The sequence below is a fragment of the Ascaphus truei genome, unplaced genomic scaffold, assembly GCF_040206685.1.
Source record: "Ascaphus truei isolate aAscTru1 unplaced genomic scaffold, aAscTru1.hap1 HAP1_SCAFFOLD_390, whole genome shotgun sequence".
Lineage (NCBI taxonomy): Eukaryota > Metazoa > Chordata > Amphibia > Anura > Ascaphidae > Ascaphus > Ascaphus truei.
The window spans coordinates 276,404-289,564 of NW_027456720.1; the positions used below are offsets into that span (position 1 = coordinate 276,404).

The following is a 13,161-nucleotide window of genomic DNA, read 5'->3' on the forward strand; positions in this document are numbered from 1 at the left end:
AGTGGACCTGTGTTTCCATGTTGTCTTGCTTGTATTGTACAGATATACGGTACATCAAGCTATGTAATATAAATATAAAGCCTTTGGAAATTCTGTCATTATGTATTCTGATATATTAAGATATACTTTTCAAACACTATCACTGAATCATTTCCCCTACAGTATGTGATTGTGTGCAAAAGGCTAAATGCCATAGTGATTCCAACTTCATATATATATATATATATATATATATATATATATATATATATATATATACCTATTCTAGTAGCTTCGATAATTGACTTATCAACAGTTTTGGGTACTTTTCGAGTGAGTTTGCATGTGTAGCTATTCAGAAAGCTCTGATAACATGCCAAACTCACTGAAAACCTGCACGTTCCTGATCGATAGCCCTCAGACAAACTGAGTGGTAGCTCAAAAAATGCTCAAAACTCACCTTTTTTGACAAATCAAGATTTTCATGTAGCTCCAATACTCACATTACGGCTACAATACTAAGGTTCTGAACTCGCCAACTGAAGAGAGCGATCTGCGATGTGACTCTAATGGAAAAAAATATTCTTACTACAGTACATCTCATTGAAGACGGGTGTCTCAGGAGAAGGCACACATTAATATCAGCTTTGGAGACCCCCTGCTTCAATACTATGTAATAAAAATAAATTTACAGACAGCTTCATTAGCTTAACGGCTAGCTGCTTAGGTAATGAAGGGGTTAAATAAATGTGCCTGGTTTGTTGGGGGCAGAGGGGGTGGGTGACATTTGGAGTCGCCCCAGCGTGGGTGTTTAGGCCTACCGGGAAGGTTGCAAGAGGAGTTAACTCCTTCATTACCTTAGCGGTTACTACTGCTAAGGTAATGAAAGGGTTAACCCTTCCTGCTTCCAACACAGGAGGTCTAAACACCAACCACAGGCCAAAAACCACCTTTATCCACCCCAATAAACATTAAAATACAACACAACAACCAATACTATCCAATACACGCATTGATTACTAGTGTGGTTACCGATGCCATCAATGGGAGCAACAAGGTCCTGTATCTCAGGAAGCAGTGTCCCCAAGGCTGAAATTAATGTGGTTCAAATCTGGAGGCCCCCTGCTTCAGTAATATTATTAAAATTAAAAATAAACAGGGAGATCGCCTGTAAGAGCTGTGCCGGGAGATGTAGCTCTCTCTGTGCAGGGAGAGCGCCTGTAAGAGGTGTGCCGGGAAATGCAGCTCTCTCTGTGCAGGGAGATCGCCTGTAAGAGCTGTGCCGGGAGATGCAGCTCTCTCTGTGCAGGGAGATCGCTTGTAAGAGCTGTGCAGGGAGATGCAGCTCTCTGTGCAGGGAGATCGCCTGTAAGAGCTGTGCAGGGAGATGCAGCTCTCTCTGTGCAGGGAGATCGCCTGTAAGAGCTGTGCAGGGAGATGCAGCTCTCTCTGTGCAGGGAGATCGCCTGTAAGAGCTGTGCAGGGAGATGCAGCTCTCTCTGTGCAGTGAGATCGCCTGTAAGAGCTGTGCAGGGAGATGCAGCTCTCTCTGTGCAGGGAGATCGCCTGTAAGAGCTGTGCAGGGAGATGCAGCTCTCTCTGTGCAGGGAGATCGCCTGTAAGAGCTGTGCCGGGAGAAACAGCTCTCTCTGTGCAGGGAGATAGCCTGTAAGAGCTGTGCCGGGAGATGCAGCTCTCTCTGTGCAGGGAGATCGCCTGTAAGAGCTGTGCAGGGAGATGCAGCTCTCTCTGTGCAGGGAGAGCGCCTGTAAGAGCTGTGCAGGGAGATGCAGCTCTCTCTGTGCAGGGAGAGCGCCTGTAAGAGCTGTGCCGGGAGATGCAGCTCTCTCTGTGCAGGGAGAGCGCCTGTAAGAGCTGTGCCGGGAGATGCAGCTCTCTCTGTGCAGGGAGATCGCCTGTAAGAGCTGTGCAGGGAGATGCAGCTCTTTCTGTGCAGTGAGATCGCCTGTAAGAGCTGTGCAGGGAGATGCAGCTCTCTCTGTGCAGGGAGATCGCCTGTAAGAGGTGTGCCGGGAGATGCAGCTCTCTCTGTGCAGGGAGAGCGCCTGTAAGAGCTGTGCCGGGAGATGCAGCTCTCTCTGTGCAGGGAGATCGCCTGTAAGAGCTGTGCCGGGAGATGCAGCTCTCTCTGTGCAGGGAGAGCGCCTGTAAGAGCTGTGCCGGGAGATGCAGCTCTCTCTGTGCAGGGAGATCACCTGTAAGAGCTGTGCAGGGAGATGCAGCTCTCTCTCTCTCTCTGTGCAGGGAGATCGCCTGTAAGAGCTGTGCAGAGAGATGCAGCTCTCTCTCTCTCTCTGTGCAGGGAGATCACCTGTAAGAGCTGTGCAGGGAGATGCAGCTCTCTCTGTGCAGGGAGATGCAGCTCTCTCTGTGCAGGTAGATTGACTGTAAGAGCTGTGCAGGGAGATGCAGCTCTCTCTATGCAGCGAGATGCAGCTCTCTCACTCTCAGTGCAGGGAGATCACCTGTAAGAGCTGTGCAGGGAGATGCAGCTCTCTCTCTCTGTGCAGGGAGATCACCTGTAAGAGCTGTGCAGGGAGATGCAGCTCTCTCTCTGTGCAGGGAGATCGCCTGTAAGAGCTGTGCAGGGAGATGCAGCTCTCTCTATGCAGTGAGATGCAGCTCTCTCACGCTCAGTGCAGGGAGATCACCTGTAAGAGCTGTGCAGGGAGATGCAGCTCTGTCTGTGCAGGTACATTGACTGTAAGAGCTTTGCAGGGAGATGCAGCTCTCTCTGTGCAGGGAGATGCAGCTCTCTCTCTGTGCAGGGAGATTGACTGTAAAAGATGTGCAGGGAGATGCAGCTCTCTCTATGCAGCGAGATGCAGCTCTCTCTGTGCAGGGAGATTGACTGAGCTGTTGTGGGCCACCAGCTGCTTGCCTCCATTCTGGAGGTCCCCACTGGCTCCTTCCGGCGTGGCTGACTGCGTGCTGTGACGCGTTAGCCAGCCGGAGCTACAAGGAGCTTGTGGTTTCGGCGGGTGCCGCGTCACGTGACACATAAGGGAACCAATCCGAGTTCCCCCTCTGCTCCCCCCCGCCCTGATTTCCCCCCTCTGCCCGATCCCCGTTCTGATTTCCCCCCCTTGCTCCGATTCACCCCCCGTGTGTATTTGTGTGTGTGTGTGAGTGTCTGTGTGTGTGTGAGTGGAGGGGAGCAGGGAAGGAGCTGCGGGTGTGTGAGTGTCTGTGTGTGTGAGTGTCTGTGTGTGTGTATCTGTGTGTGTGAGTGTCTGTGTGTGTGTGTGAGTGGAGGGGAGCAGGGAAGGAGCTGCAGGTGTGTGTGTGTGAGTGTCTGTGTGTGTGTGAGTGGAGGGGAGCAGGGAAGGAGCTGCAGGTGTGTGTGTGTGTGAGTGTCTGTGTGTGTGAGTGTCTGTGTGTGTGAGTGTCTGTGTGTGTGTTAGTGGAGGGGAGCAGGGAAGGAGCTGCGGGTGTGTGTGTGTGAGTGTCTGTGTGTGTGAGTGGAGGGGAGCAGGGAAGGAGCTGCGGGTGTGTGTGTGAGTGTCTGTGTGTGTGTGAGTGGAGGGGAGCAGGGAAGGAGCAGCGGGTGAGTGTCTGTGTGTGTGAGTGTCTGTGTGTGTGTGAGTGTCTGTGTGTGTGAGTGGAGGGGAGCAGGGAAGGAGCTGCGGGTGTGTGTGTGAGTGCCTGTGTGTGTGTGTGAGTGGAGGGGAGCAGGGAAGGAGCTGCGGGTGTGTGTGTGAGTGCCTGTGTGTGTGTGTGAGTGGAGGGGAGCAGGGAAGGAGCTGCGGGTGTGTGTGTGAGTGCCTGTGTGTGTGTGTGAGTGGAGGGGAGCAGGGAAGGAGCTGCGGGTGTGTGTGTGAGTGCCTGTGTGTGTGTGAGTGGAGGGGAGCAGGGAAGGAGCTGCGGGTGTGTGTGTGAGTGCCTGTGTGTGTGTGTGAGTGGAGGGGAGCAGGGAAGGAGCTGCGGGTGTGTGTGTGAGTGCCTGTGTGTGTGTGTGAGTGGAGGGGAGCAGGGAAGGAGCTGCGGGTGTGTGTGAGTGCCTGTGTGTGTGTGTGAGTGGAGGGGAGCAGGGAAGGAGCTGCGGGTGTGTGTGTGTGTGTGAGTGTCTGTGTGTGTGAGTGGAGGGGAGCAGGGAAGGAGCTGCGGGTGTGTGTGTGAGTGCCTGTGTGTGTGTGAGTGGAGGGGAGCAGGGAAGGAGCTGCGGGTGTGTGTGTGAGTGTCTGTGTGTGTGTGAGTGCCTGTGTGTGTGTGTGAGTGGAGGGGAGCAGGGAAGGAGCTGCGGGTGTGTGTGTGTGTGTGAGTGCCTGTGTGTGTGTGAGTGGAGGGGAGCAGGGAAGGAGCTGCGGGTGTGTGTGTGTGAGTGTCTGTGTGTGTGTGAGTGGAGGGGAGCAGGGAAGGAGCTGCGGGTGTGTGTGAGTGCCTGTGTGTGTGAGTGGAGGGGAGCAGGGAAGGAGCTGCGGGTGTGTGTGTGAGTGCCTGTGTGTGTGAGTGGAGGGGAGCAGGGAAGGAGCTGCGGGTGTGTGTGAGTGCCTGTGTGTGTGAGTGGAGGGGAGCAGGGAAGGAGCTGCGGGTGTGTGTGTGAGTGTCTGTGTGTGTGTGAGTGGAGTGGAGCAGGGAAGGAGCTGCGGGTGTGTGTCTTGGTTTTTTTTGTTAACTTTTAGCCGGCTCGGGAGGAAGGAGGAGGGAGGCGGGAGCGGTGATGCGCGAGAGGCAGAAAAATTGTATCTCCTGCTCCCTACAGACTGTAAGTAGCGTTAAATTGCCTGTCAGCGCGCCGCCTGTCTGCAGTACAGTCGCACTGACTGAGAGAGCGGGGCCTTAGCCTAAGAGCTGTGCAGGGAGATGCAGCTCTCTTTCTATGCAGGGAGATCGCCTGTATGAACTGTGCAGGGAGATGCAGCTCTCTTTCTATGCAGGGAGATCACCTGGAAGAGCTGTGCAGGGAGATGCAGCTCTCTCTGTGCCGGGGAATCACCGGTAAGAGCTGTGCAGGGAGATGCAGCTCTCTCTGTGCAGGGAGATCGCCAGTATGTGCTGTGCAGGGAGATGCAGCTCTCTCTGTGCAGGGAGATTGCCTGTAAGAGCTGTGCAGGGAGATGCAGCTCTCTCAGTGCATGGAGAGTGCCTGTAAGAAGTGTGCAGGGAGATGCAGCTCTCTGTGTGCAGGAAGAGTGCCTGTAAGAGCCGTGCAGGGAGATGAAGCTCTCTCTGTGCATGGAGATCGCCTGTAAGAACTGTGCAGGGAGATGCAGCTCTCTCTGTGCAGGGAGAGCGCCTGTAAGAGCTGTGCAGGGAGACGCAGCTCTCTCTGTGCAGGGAGATCGCCTGTAAGAGCTGTGCAGGGAGATGCAGCTCTCTCTGTGCAGGGAGATCGCCAGTATGTGCTGTGCAGGGAGATGCAGCTCTCTCTGTGCAGGGAGATCACCTGTGAGAGCTGTGCAGGGAGATGCAGCTCTCTCTGTGCAGGGAGAGCGCCTGTAAGAGCTGTGCAGGGAGATGCAGCTCTCTCAGTGCAGGGAGAGTGCCTGTAAGAGGTGTGCAGGGAGATGCAGCTCTCTCTGTGTAGGAAGAGTGCCTGTAAGAGCCGTGCAGGGAGATGAAGCTCTCTCTGTGCAGGGAGATCGCCTGTAAGAGCTGTGCAGGGAGATGCAGCTCTCTCAGTGCAGGGAGAGCGTCTGTAAGAGCTGTACAGGGAGATGTAGCTCTCTCTCTCTCTCTCTCTCTGTGCAGTGAGATCGCCTGTAAGAGCTGTGCAGGGAGATGCAGCTCTCTCTCTCTCTGTGCAGGGAGATCGCCTGTAAGAGCTGTGCAGAGAGATGCAGCTCTCTCTCTCTCTGTGCAGGGAGATCGCCTGTAAGAGCTGTGCAGGGAGATGCAGCTCTCTCTGTGCAGGGAGATGCAGCTCTCTCTGTGCAGGGAGATTGACTGTAAGAGATGTGCAGGGAGATGCAGCTCTCTTTATGCAGCGAGATGCAGCTCTCTCTGTGCAGGTAGATTGACTGTAAGAGCTGTGCAGGGAGATGCAGCTCTCTCTGTGCAGGGAGATGCAGCTCTCTCTCTCTCTCTCTGTGCAGGGAGATTGACTGTAAGAGATGTGCAGGGAGATGCAGCTCTCTTTATGCAGCGAGATGCAGCTCTCTCTGTGCAGGTACATTGACTGTAAGAGCTTTGCAGGGAGATGCAGCTCTCTCTGTGCAGGGAGATGCAGCTCTCTCTCTCTCTCTGTGCAGGGAGATTGACTGTAAAAGATGTGCAGGGAGATGCAGCTCTCTCTATGCAGCGAGATGCAGCTCTCTCTGTGCAGGGAGATTGACTGAGCTGTTGTGGGCCACCAGCTGCTTGCCTCCATTCTGGAGGTCCCCACTGGCTCCTTCCGGCGTGGCTGACTGCGTGCTGTGACGCGTTAGCCAGCCGGAGCTACAAGGAGCTTGTGGTTTCGGCGGGTGCCGCGTCACGTGACACATAAGGGAACCAATCCGAGTTCCCCCTCTGCTCCCCCCCCGCCCCGATTTCCCCCCTCTGCCCGATCCCCGTTCCGATTTACCCCCCTTGCTCCGATTCACCCCCCCGTGTGTATTTGCCTGTGTGTGTGAGTGTCTGTGTGTGTGTGAGTGGAGGGGAGCAGGGAAGGAGCTGCGGGTGTGTGTGAGTGTCTGTGTGTGTGAGTGTCTGTGTGTGTGAGTGTCTGTGTGTGTGAGTGGAGGGGAGCAGGGAAGGAGCTGCGGGTGTGTGTGTGTGAGTGTCTGTGTGTGTGAGTGCCTTGTGTGTGAGTGTCTGTGTGTGTGAGTGGAGGGGAGCAGGGAAGGAGCTGTGTGTGTGTGTGTGTGTGTGTGTGTGTGTGTGTGTGTGTGTGTGTGTGTGTGTGTGTGTGTGTGTGTGTGTGTGTGTGTGTGTGTGTGTCTGTGTGTGAGTGCCTGTGTGTGTGTGAGTGCCTGTGTGTGTGTGAGTGCCTGTGTGTGTGAGTGGAGGGGAGCAGGGAAGGAGCTGCGGGTGTGTGTGAGTGTCTGTGTGTGTGAGTGTCTGTGTGTGTGAGTGCCTGTGTGTGTGTGAGTGGAGGGGAGCAGGGAAGGAGCTGCGGGTGTGTGTGTGTGAGTGTCTGTGTGTGTGAGTTGAGGGGAGCAGGCAAGGAGCTGCGGGTGTGTGTGTGTGTGTGTGTGAGTGCCTGTGTGTGTGAGTGGAGGGGAGCAGGGAAGGAGCTGCGGGTGTGTGTGTGAGTGTCTGTGTGTGTGAGTGGAGGGGAGCAGGGAAGGAGCTGCGGGTGTGTGTGTGTGAGTGTCTGTGTGTGTGAGTGAAGGGGAGCAGGGAAGGAGCTGCGGGTGTGTGTGTGTGTGTGTGTGAGTGCCTGTGTGTGAGTGGAGGGGAGCAGGGAAGGAGCTGCGGGTGTGTGTGTGAGTGCCTGTGTGTGTGTGTGCCTGTGTGTGTGTGAGTGGAGGGGAGCAGGGAAGGAGCTGCGGGTGTGTGTGTGTGTGTGAGTGCCTGTGTGCGTGAGTGGAGGGGAGAAGGGAAGGAGCTGCGGGTGTGTGTCTTGTTTTTTTTGTTAACTTTTAGCCGGCTCGGGAGGAAGGAGGAGGGAGGCGGGAGCGGTGATGCGCGAGAGGCAGAAAAATTGTATCTCCTGCTCCCTACAGACTGTAAGTAGCGTTAAATTGCCTGTCAGCGCGCCGCCTGTCTGCAGTACAGTCGCACTGACTGAGAGAGCGGGGCCTTAGCCTAAGAGCTGTGCAGGGAGATGCAGCTCTCTTTCTATGCAGGGAGATCGCCTGTATGAACTGTGCAGGGAGATGCAGCTCTCTCTGTGCAGGGAGATCGCCTGTAAGAGCTGTGCAGGGAGATGCAGCTCTCTCTGTGCCGGGGAATCACCGGTAAGAGCTGTGCCGGGAGATGCAGCTCTCTCTGTGCAGGGAGATTGCCTGTAAGAGCTGTGCAGGGAGTTGCAGCTCTCTCTGTGCCGGGGAATCACCGGTAAGAGCTGTGCCGGGAGATGCAGCTCTCTCTGTGCAGGGAGATTGCCTGTAAGAGCTGTGCAGGGAGATGCAGCTCTCTCTGTGCAGGGAGATTGCCTGTAAGAGCTGTGCAGGGAGATGCAACTCTCTCTGTGCAGGGAGATCGCCTGTAAGAGCTGTGCAGGGAGATGCAGCTCTCTCTGTGCAGGGAGATCGCCTGTAAGAGATGTGCAGGGAGATGCAGCTCTCTCTGTGCAGGGAGATTGCCTGTAAGAGCTGTGCCGGGAGATGCAGCTCTCTCTGTGCAGGGAGATTGCCTGTAAGAGCTGTGCAGGGAGATGCAGCTCTCTCTGTGCAGGGAGATTGCCTGTAAGAGCTGTGCAGGGAGATGCAGCTCTCTCTGTGCAGGGAGATCGCCTGTAAGAGGTGTGCAGGGAGATACAGCTCTCTGTGCAGGGAGATCGGCTGTAAGAGGTGTGCAGGGAGATGAAGTTCTCTCTGTGCAGGGAGATCACATGTAAGAGCTGTGCAGGGAGATACAGCTCTCTCTGTGCCGGGAGATTGCCTGTAAGAACTGTGCCGGGAGATGCAGCTCTCTCTGTGCAGGGAGATCCCCTGTAAGAGCTGTGCCGGGAGATGCAGCTCTCTCTGTGCCGGGAGAGTGCCTGTAAGAGGTGTGCAGGGAGATGCAGCTCTCTCCATGCAGGGAGAGTGCCTGTAAGAGGTGTGCAGGGAGATGCATCTCTCTCTGTGCAGGGAGATCACCTGTAAGAGGTGTGCAGGGAGATGCAGCTCTCTCTGTGCAGGGAGAGTGCCTGTAAGAGCTGTGCCGGGAGATGCAGCTCTCTCTGTGCAGGGAGATCGCCTGTAAGAGGTGCGCAGGGAGATAGAGCTCTCTGTGCAGGGAGATCGGCTGTAAGAGGCGTGCAGGGAGATGAAGTTCTCTCTGTGCAGGAAGATCACATGTAAGAGCAGTGCAGGGAGATGCAGCTCTCTCTGTGCAGGGAGAGCGCCTGTAAGAGCTGTGCAGGGAGATGCAGCTCTCTCTGTGCAGGGAGAGCGCCTGTAAGAGCTGTGCAGGGAGATGCAGCTCTCTCTGTGCAGGGAGAGCGCCTGTAAGAGGTGTGCCGGGACATGCAGCTCTCTCTGTGCAGGGAGAGCGCCTGTAAGAGCTGTGCAGGGAGGTGCAGCTCTCTCTGTGCAGGGAGAGCGCCTGTAAGAGGTGTGCCGGGACATGCAGCTCTCTCTGTGCAGGGAGAGCTCCTGTAAGAGCTGTGCCGGGAGATGCAGCTCTCTCTGTGCAGGGAGAGCGCCAGTAAGAGGTGTGCAGGGAGATACAGCTCTCTGTGCAGGGAGATCGCCTGTAAGAGGTGTGCAGGGAGATGCAGCTCTCTCTGTGCAGGGAGAGCGCCTGTAAGAGCTGTGCAGGGAGATGCAGCTCTCTCTGTGCAGGGAGAGCGCCTGTAAGAGCTGTGCAGGGAGATGCAGCTCTCTCTGTGCAGGGAGATCACCTGTAAGAGCTGTGAAGGGAGATGCAGCTCTCTCTGTGCAGGGAGAGCGCCTGTAAGAGCTAAGCAGGGAGATGCAGCTCTCTCTGTGCAGGGAGATCGCCTGTAAGAGGTGTACAGGCTCATTGAAGGTTGAGAACGTAGAATAAGGCTGAGATAAGGACACTGTATCCCGAGGAGTATTGGCATTTTCCTATCAAATGGTATCTGACTTGCAATAACTCTTTCTGAATTCCGTGATAACACAAACGTCAGTCCGTGAGGTACGTCATGCCAAATCCTTCCATATGGCAGTGATTTTATCAAAGCTACCAGAATGAGTCGCAGAGAGAGAAGCTACTCAGTTCCATATTAATTGTACAAATAAAAACAGGGTTCCCTATCTCCCTCCCTCAATTTTGCTCTGCCCTCCTCCCTCCCTCTCCCTCCCTCCGTCTCCCTCTCTCCCTCCCTCTCCCTCCCTCTCACCCTCCCCCTCTCCCTCCCCCTAACCCTCCCCCTCCCACCATCCCTCTCTCTCCCTCACTCACCCTCACTCCCCTCTCCCTCACCCTCCCTCTCTCTCTCTCCCTCCCCCTTATCTCTCTCTCGCTCCCTCTCCCCCTCTCTCCCTCCCTCTCCCTCACCCTCCCTCTCCCTCCCTCTCCCTCCCTCTCCCTCCCTCTCCCTCCCTCTCCCTCCCTCTCCCTCCCCCTCTCCCTCCCTCTCCCTCCCTCTCCCTCCCTCTCACTCCCTCTCTTTCTCCCTCTCTCTCCCCCTCTCCCTCCCCCTCTCCCTCTCTCTTCCTCCCCCTCCCTCCATCTTCCTCCCCCTCTCCCTCCCTCTCCTTCCCCCTCTCTCCCTCTCCCTCACCCTCCCTCTCCCCCCTTCCCCCCCCTCCATCTGTCTCCCCCTCCCCTTCCCCCTTCCCCTAACCCTCCCCCTCCCTCTATCCCTCTCTCCCTCTCTCTCCCTCACTCACCCTCACTCTCCTTCCCCCTCTCCCTCACCCTCACCCTCTCCCTCTCTCTCCCTCTCCCTCCCCCTTATCTCTCCATCTCTCCCTCCCCTTCCCCCTCTCCCTCCCCCTTATCTCTCCATCTCTCCCTCCCCTTCCCCCTCTCCCTCCCCCTCCCTCTCCCTCTCCATCTCTCCCTATCTCTCCCTATCTCTCCCTCCTCTCCCTCCCTCTCTCTCCCTCCCTCTCTCCCTCCCTCTCTCCCTCCCTCTCTCCCTCCCTCTCTCCCTCCCTCTCTCCCTCCCTCTCTCCCCCTCTCCCTCCCCCTCTCCCTCCCCCTCTCTCCCTCTCTCTCCCGCCCCTTCTCTCCCTCCATCTTCCTCCCCCCTCCCTCCCTCTCCTTCCCCCTCTCTCCCTCTCCCTCCCTCTCCCTCCTCCCTCCCCCTCCACCTGTCTCTCCCTCCCCCTCCCTCCCCCTTCCTCTCACCCTCTCCCTCCTCCTTTCTCTCCCTCTTCCTCTCCCTCCCCCTCTCTCCCTCCCCCTCTCCTTCACTCTCTCCCTCCCCCTCCCTCTCCCCCTCCCTCCCTCTCCCCCTCTTTCCCTCATTCCCTCTCTCCCTCTCTCTCCCTCACTCCCTCCCTGTCCCTCTCTCCCTCCCTCTCCCTCTCTCTCTCCCTCTCTCTCAAGAAACCTCCACCTCCAGCAAATAAAAGATCACTTGTGAGCACATTCACATGTCTTAGGCAGGTCTGCAACGCTGCCTCTCACCATTATCCCCAGCATACAGCGCTTCCACTGCAGCAAGGGATCTTTTTATTTGCTATATACAATATGGTGGAGGATTCTTGTTGTGTTTTTCACCCACCATAACTTAAAACGTGATGCTAAACCCTACTACAACCAACTTCACACTGATGATACCAATTAAGGGTGAAACATGGTTTCTCTGGCTTTGCATCTGATTCCCGTGCTGTGCTTTAAAGCTGTGTTAACAGCGAGCATTCGCTTAAATGGGCTCCATGTAACAATGGAGTGCTCATTTGCATGTTATTTCCCAGAATCCCTTGCTGCAGTGGAAGCACTGTATGCTGGGGATAATGGTGAAAGGCAGGGTTGCAGACCTGCCTAAGACATGTGAATGTGCTCACAAGGGATCTTTTTATTTGCTATATGCAGTACGGTGGAGGTTTCTTGTTGCCTTGTCACCCACCATAACTTAAAATGTATATACTGTATATATATATATCTGTGTGTGTAGTGTGGTCGTCTGTATGCAGCAGCCTGTTTTATTTTGGGTTAATTTACCTATGTGCAGAGTGAATTTTGCCTTCCTCTGGATGAGAAACATGGCTAAAATGAATAGCAATAACATCCCAAAACATTACTGTATGTTGCCATTAATGCTGAAAGGAATGTATAATTTATTAAACTTTTCTCCTGAACACACCTTTTTTCTATCATTATTGTGGACCAAGCAATGCAAAAAGCCACCTTAATACTGTACATCTCTCACATTGGATGAATACATAATTAAAATTACCAGTGAATTCAAATAACCTTTTAGAATATTTTTAAATCACGTAAAAAAAACAAACACAAGTTTGTTCCCCACCAGGCTATTAATGTCCAGTGACCATTAATGCGCACAAAATGGCCATGAAAAATCTATGTTGTCACTGATGTTTGTGCCTATGTCACTATAGTCCACCTGCCCCTCCACCACAGAATAGCATAGTAAGGCACAGCATTACTAAATAATAGTTAGTATTTCACTGGAGGTGAAAAGGTCATTAGATGCTCTTACGTTTATCACAGTTAATGTCTTAATATCCTATTTACGCATTATTGTCCTATTCTCTCTATACCCCATGGATTACTATATATTTCAGAATATAATCATTGGTGTGTTTCAGATGCCATCGCTTGGAGGAGCACCGGCCTTTATATTTCCCCTCAAACATCAGCTACATTCGTTTTTCCTTCTTCTGTGATATCAAGCTTTCTTCAGGTAAAGTAACTCCCTGCATACACACACACACGGTGCTTACCCGGCTTATACTCATATTCTGTGATATCAAGCTCTCTTCAGGTAAAGTAACTCCCTGCATACACACACACGGTGCTTACCCGGCTCATACTCATATTCTGTGATATCAAGCTCTCTTCAGGTAAAGTAACTCCCTGCATACACACACACACGGTGCATACCCGGCTCACTCATACTCATATTCTGTGATATCAAGCTCTCTTCAGGTAAAGTAACTCCCTGCATACACACACACGGTGCATACCCGGCTTATACTCATATTCTGTGATATCAAGCTCTCTTCAGGTAAAGTAACTCCCTGCATACACACACACGGTGCTTACCCGGCTCATACTCATATTCTGTGATATCAAGCTCTCTTCAGGTAAAGTAACTCCCTGCATACACACACACACGGTGCATACCCGGCTCATACTCATATTCTGTGATATCAAGCTCTCTTCAGGTAAAGTAACTCCCTGCATACACACACACACGGTGCATACCCGGCTTATACTCATATTCTGTGATATCAAGCTCTCTTCAGGTAAAGTAACTCCCTGCATACACACACACACGGTGCATACCCGGCTTATACTCATATTCTGTGATATCAAGCTCTCTTCAGGTAAAGTAACTCCCTGCATACACACACACGGTGCATACCCGGCTTATACTCATATTCTGTGATATCAAGCTTTCTTCAGGTAAAGTAACTCCCTGCATACACACACACGGTGCTTACCCGGCTCATACTCATATTCTGTGATATCAAGCTCTCTTCA

At 53.9% G+C, this 13,161-nt stretch overlaps 1 protein-coding gene across 1 annotated transcript in view; it reads left to right on the plus strand.

Annotated features, from left to right (window-relative positions):
• LOC142483907 (TRPM8 channel-associated factor homolog) overlaps window positions 1–13,161 on the plus strand; it is a 136,085-nt gene that overhangs the window by 46,982 nt on the left and 75,942 nt on the right. The window contains exon 4 of the mRNA XM_075583828.1: window positions 12,264–12,358. Coding sequence (XP_075439943.1) covers window positions 12,264–12,358 — 95 coding nt within the window. The remainder of the gene's footprint in view (window positions 1–12,263; window positions 12,359–13,161) is intronic.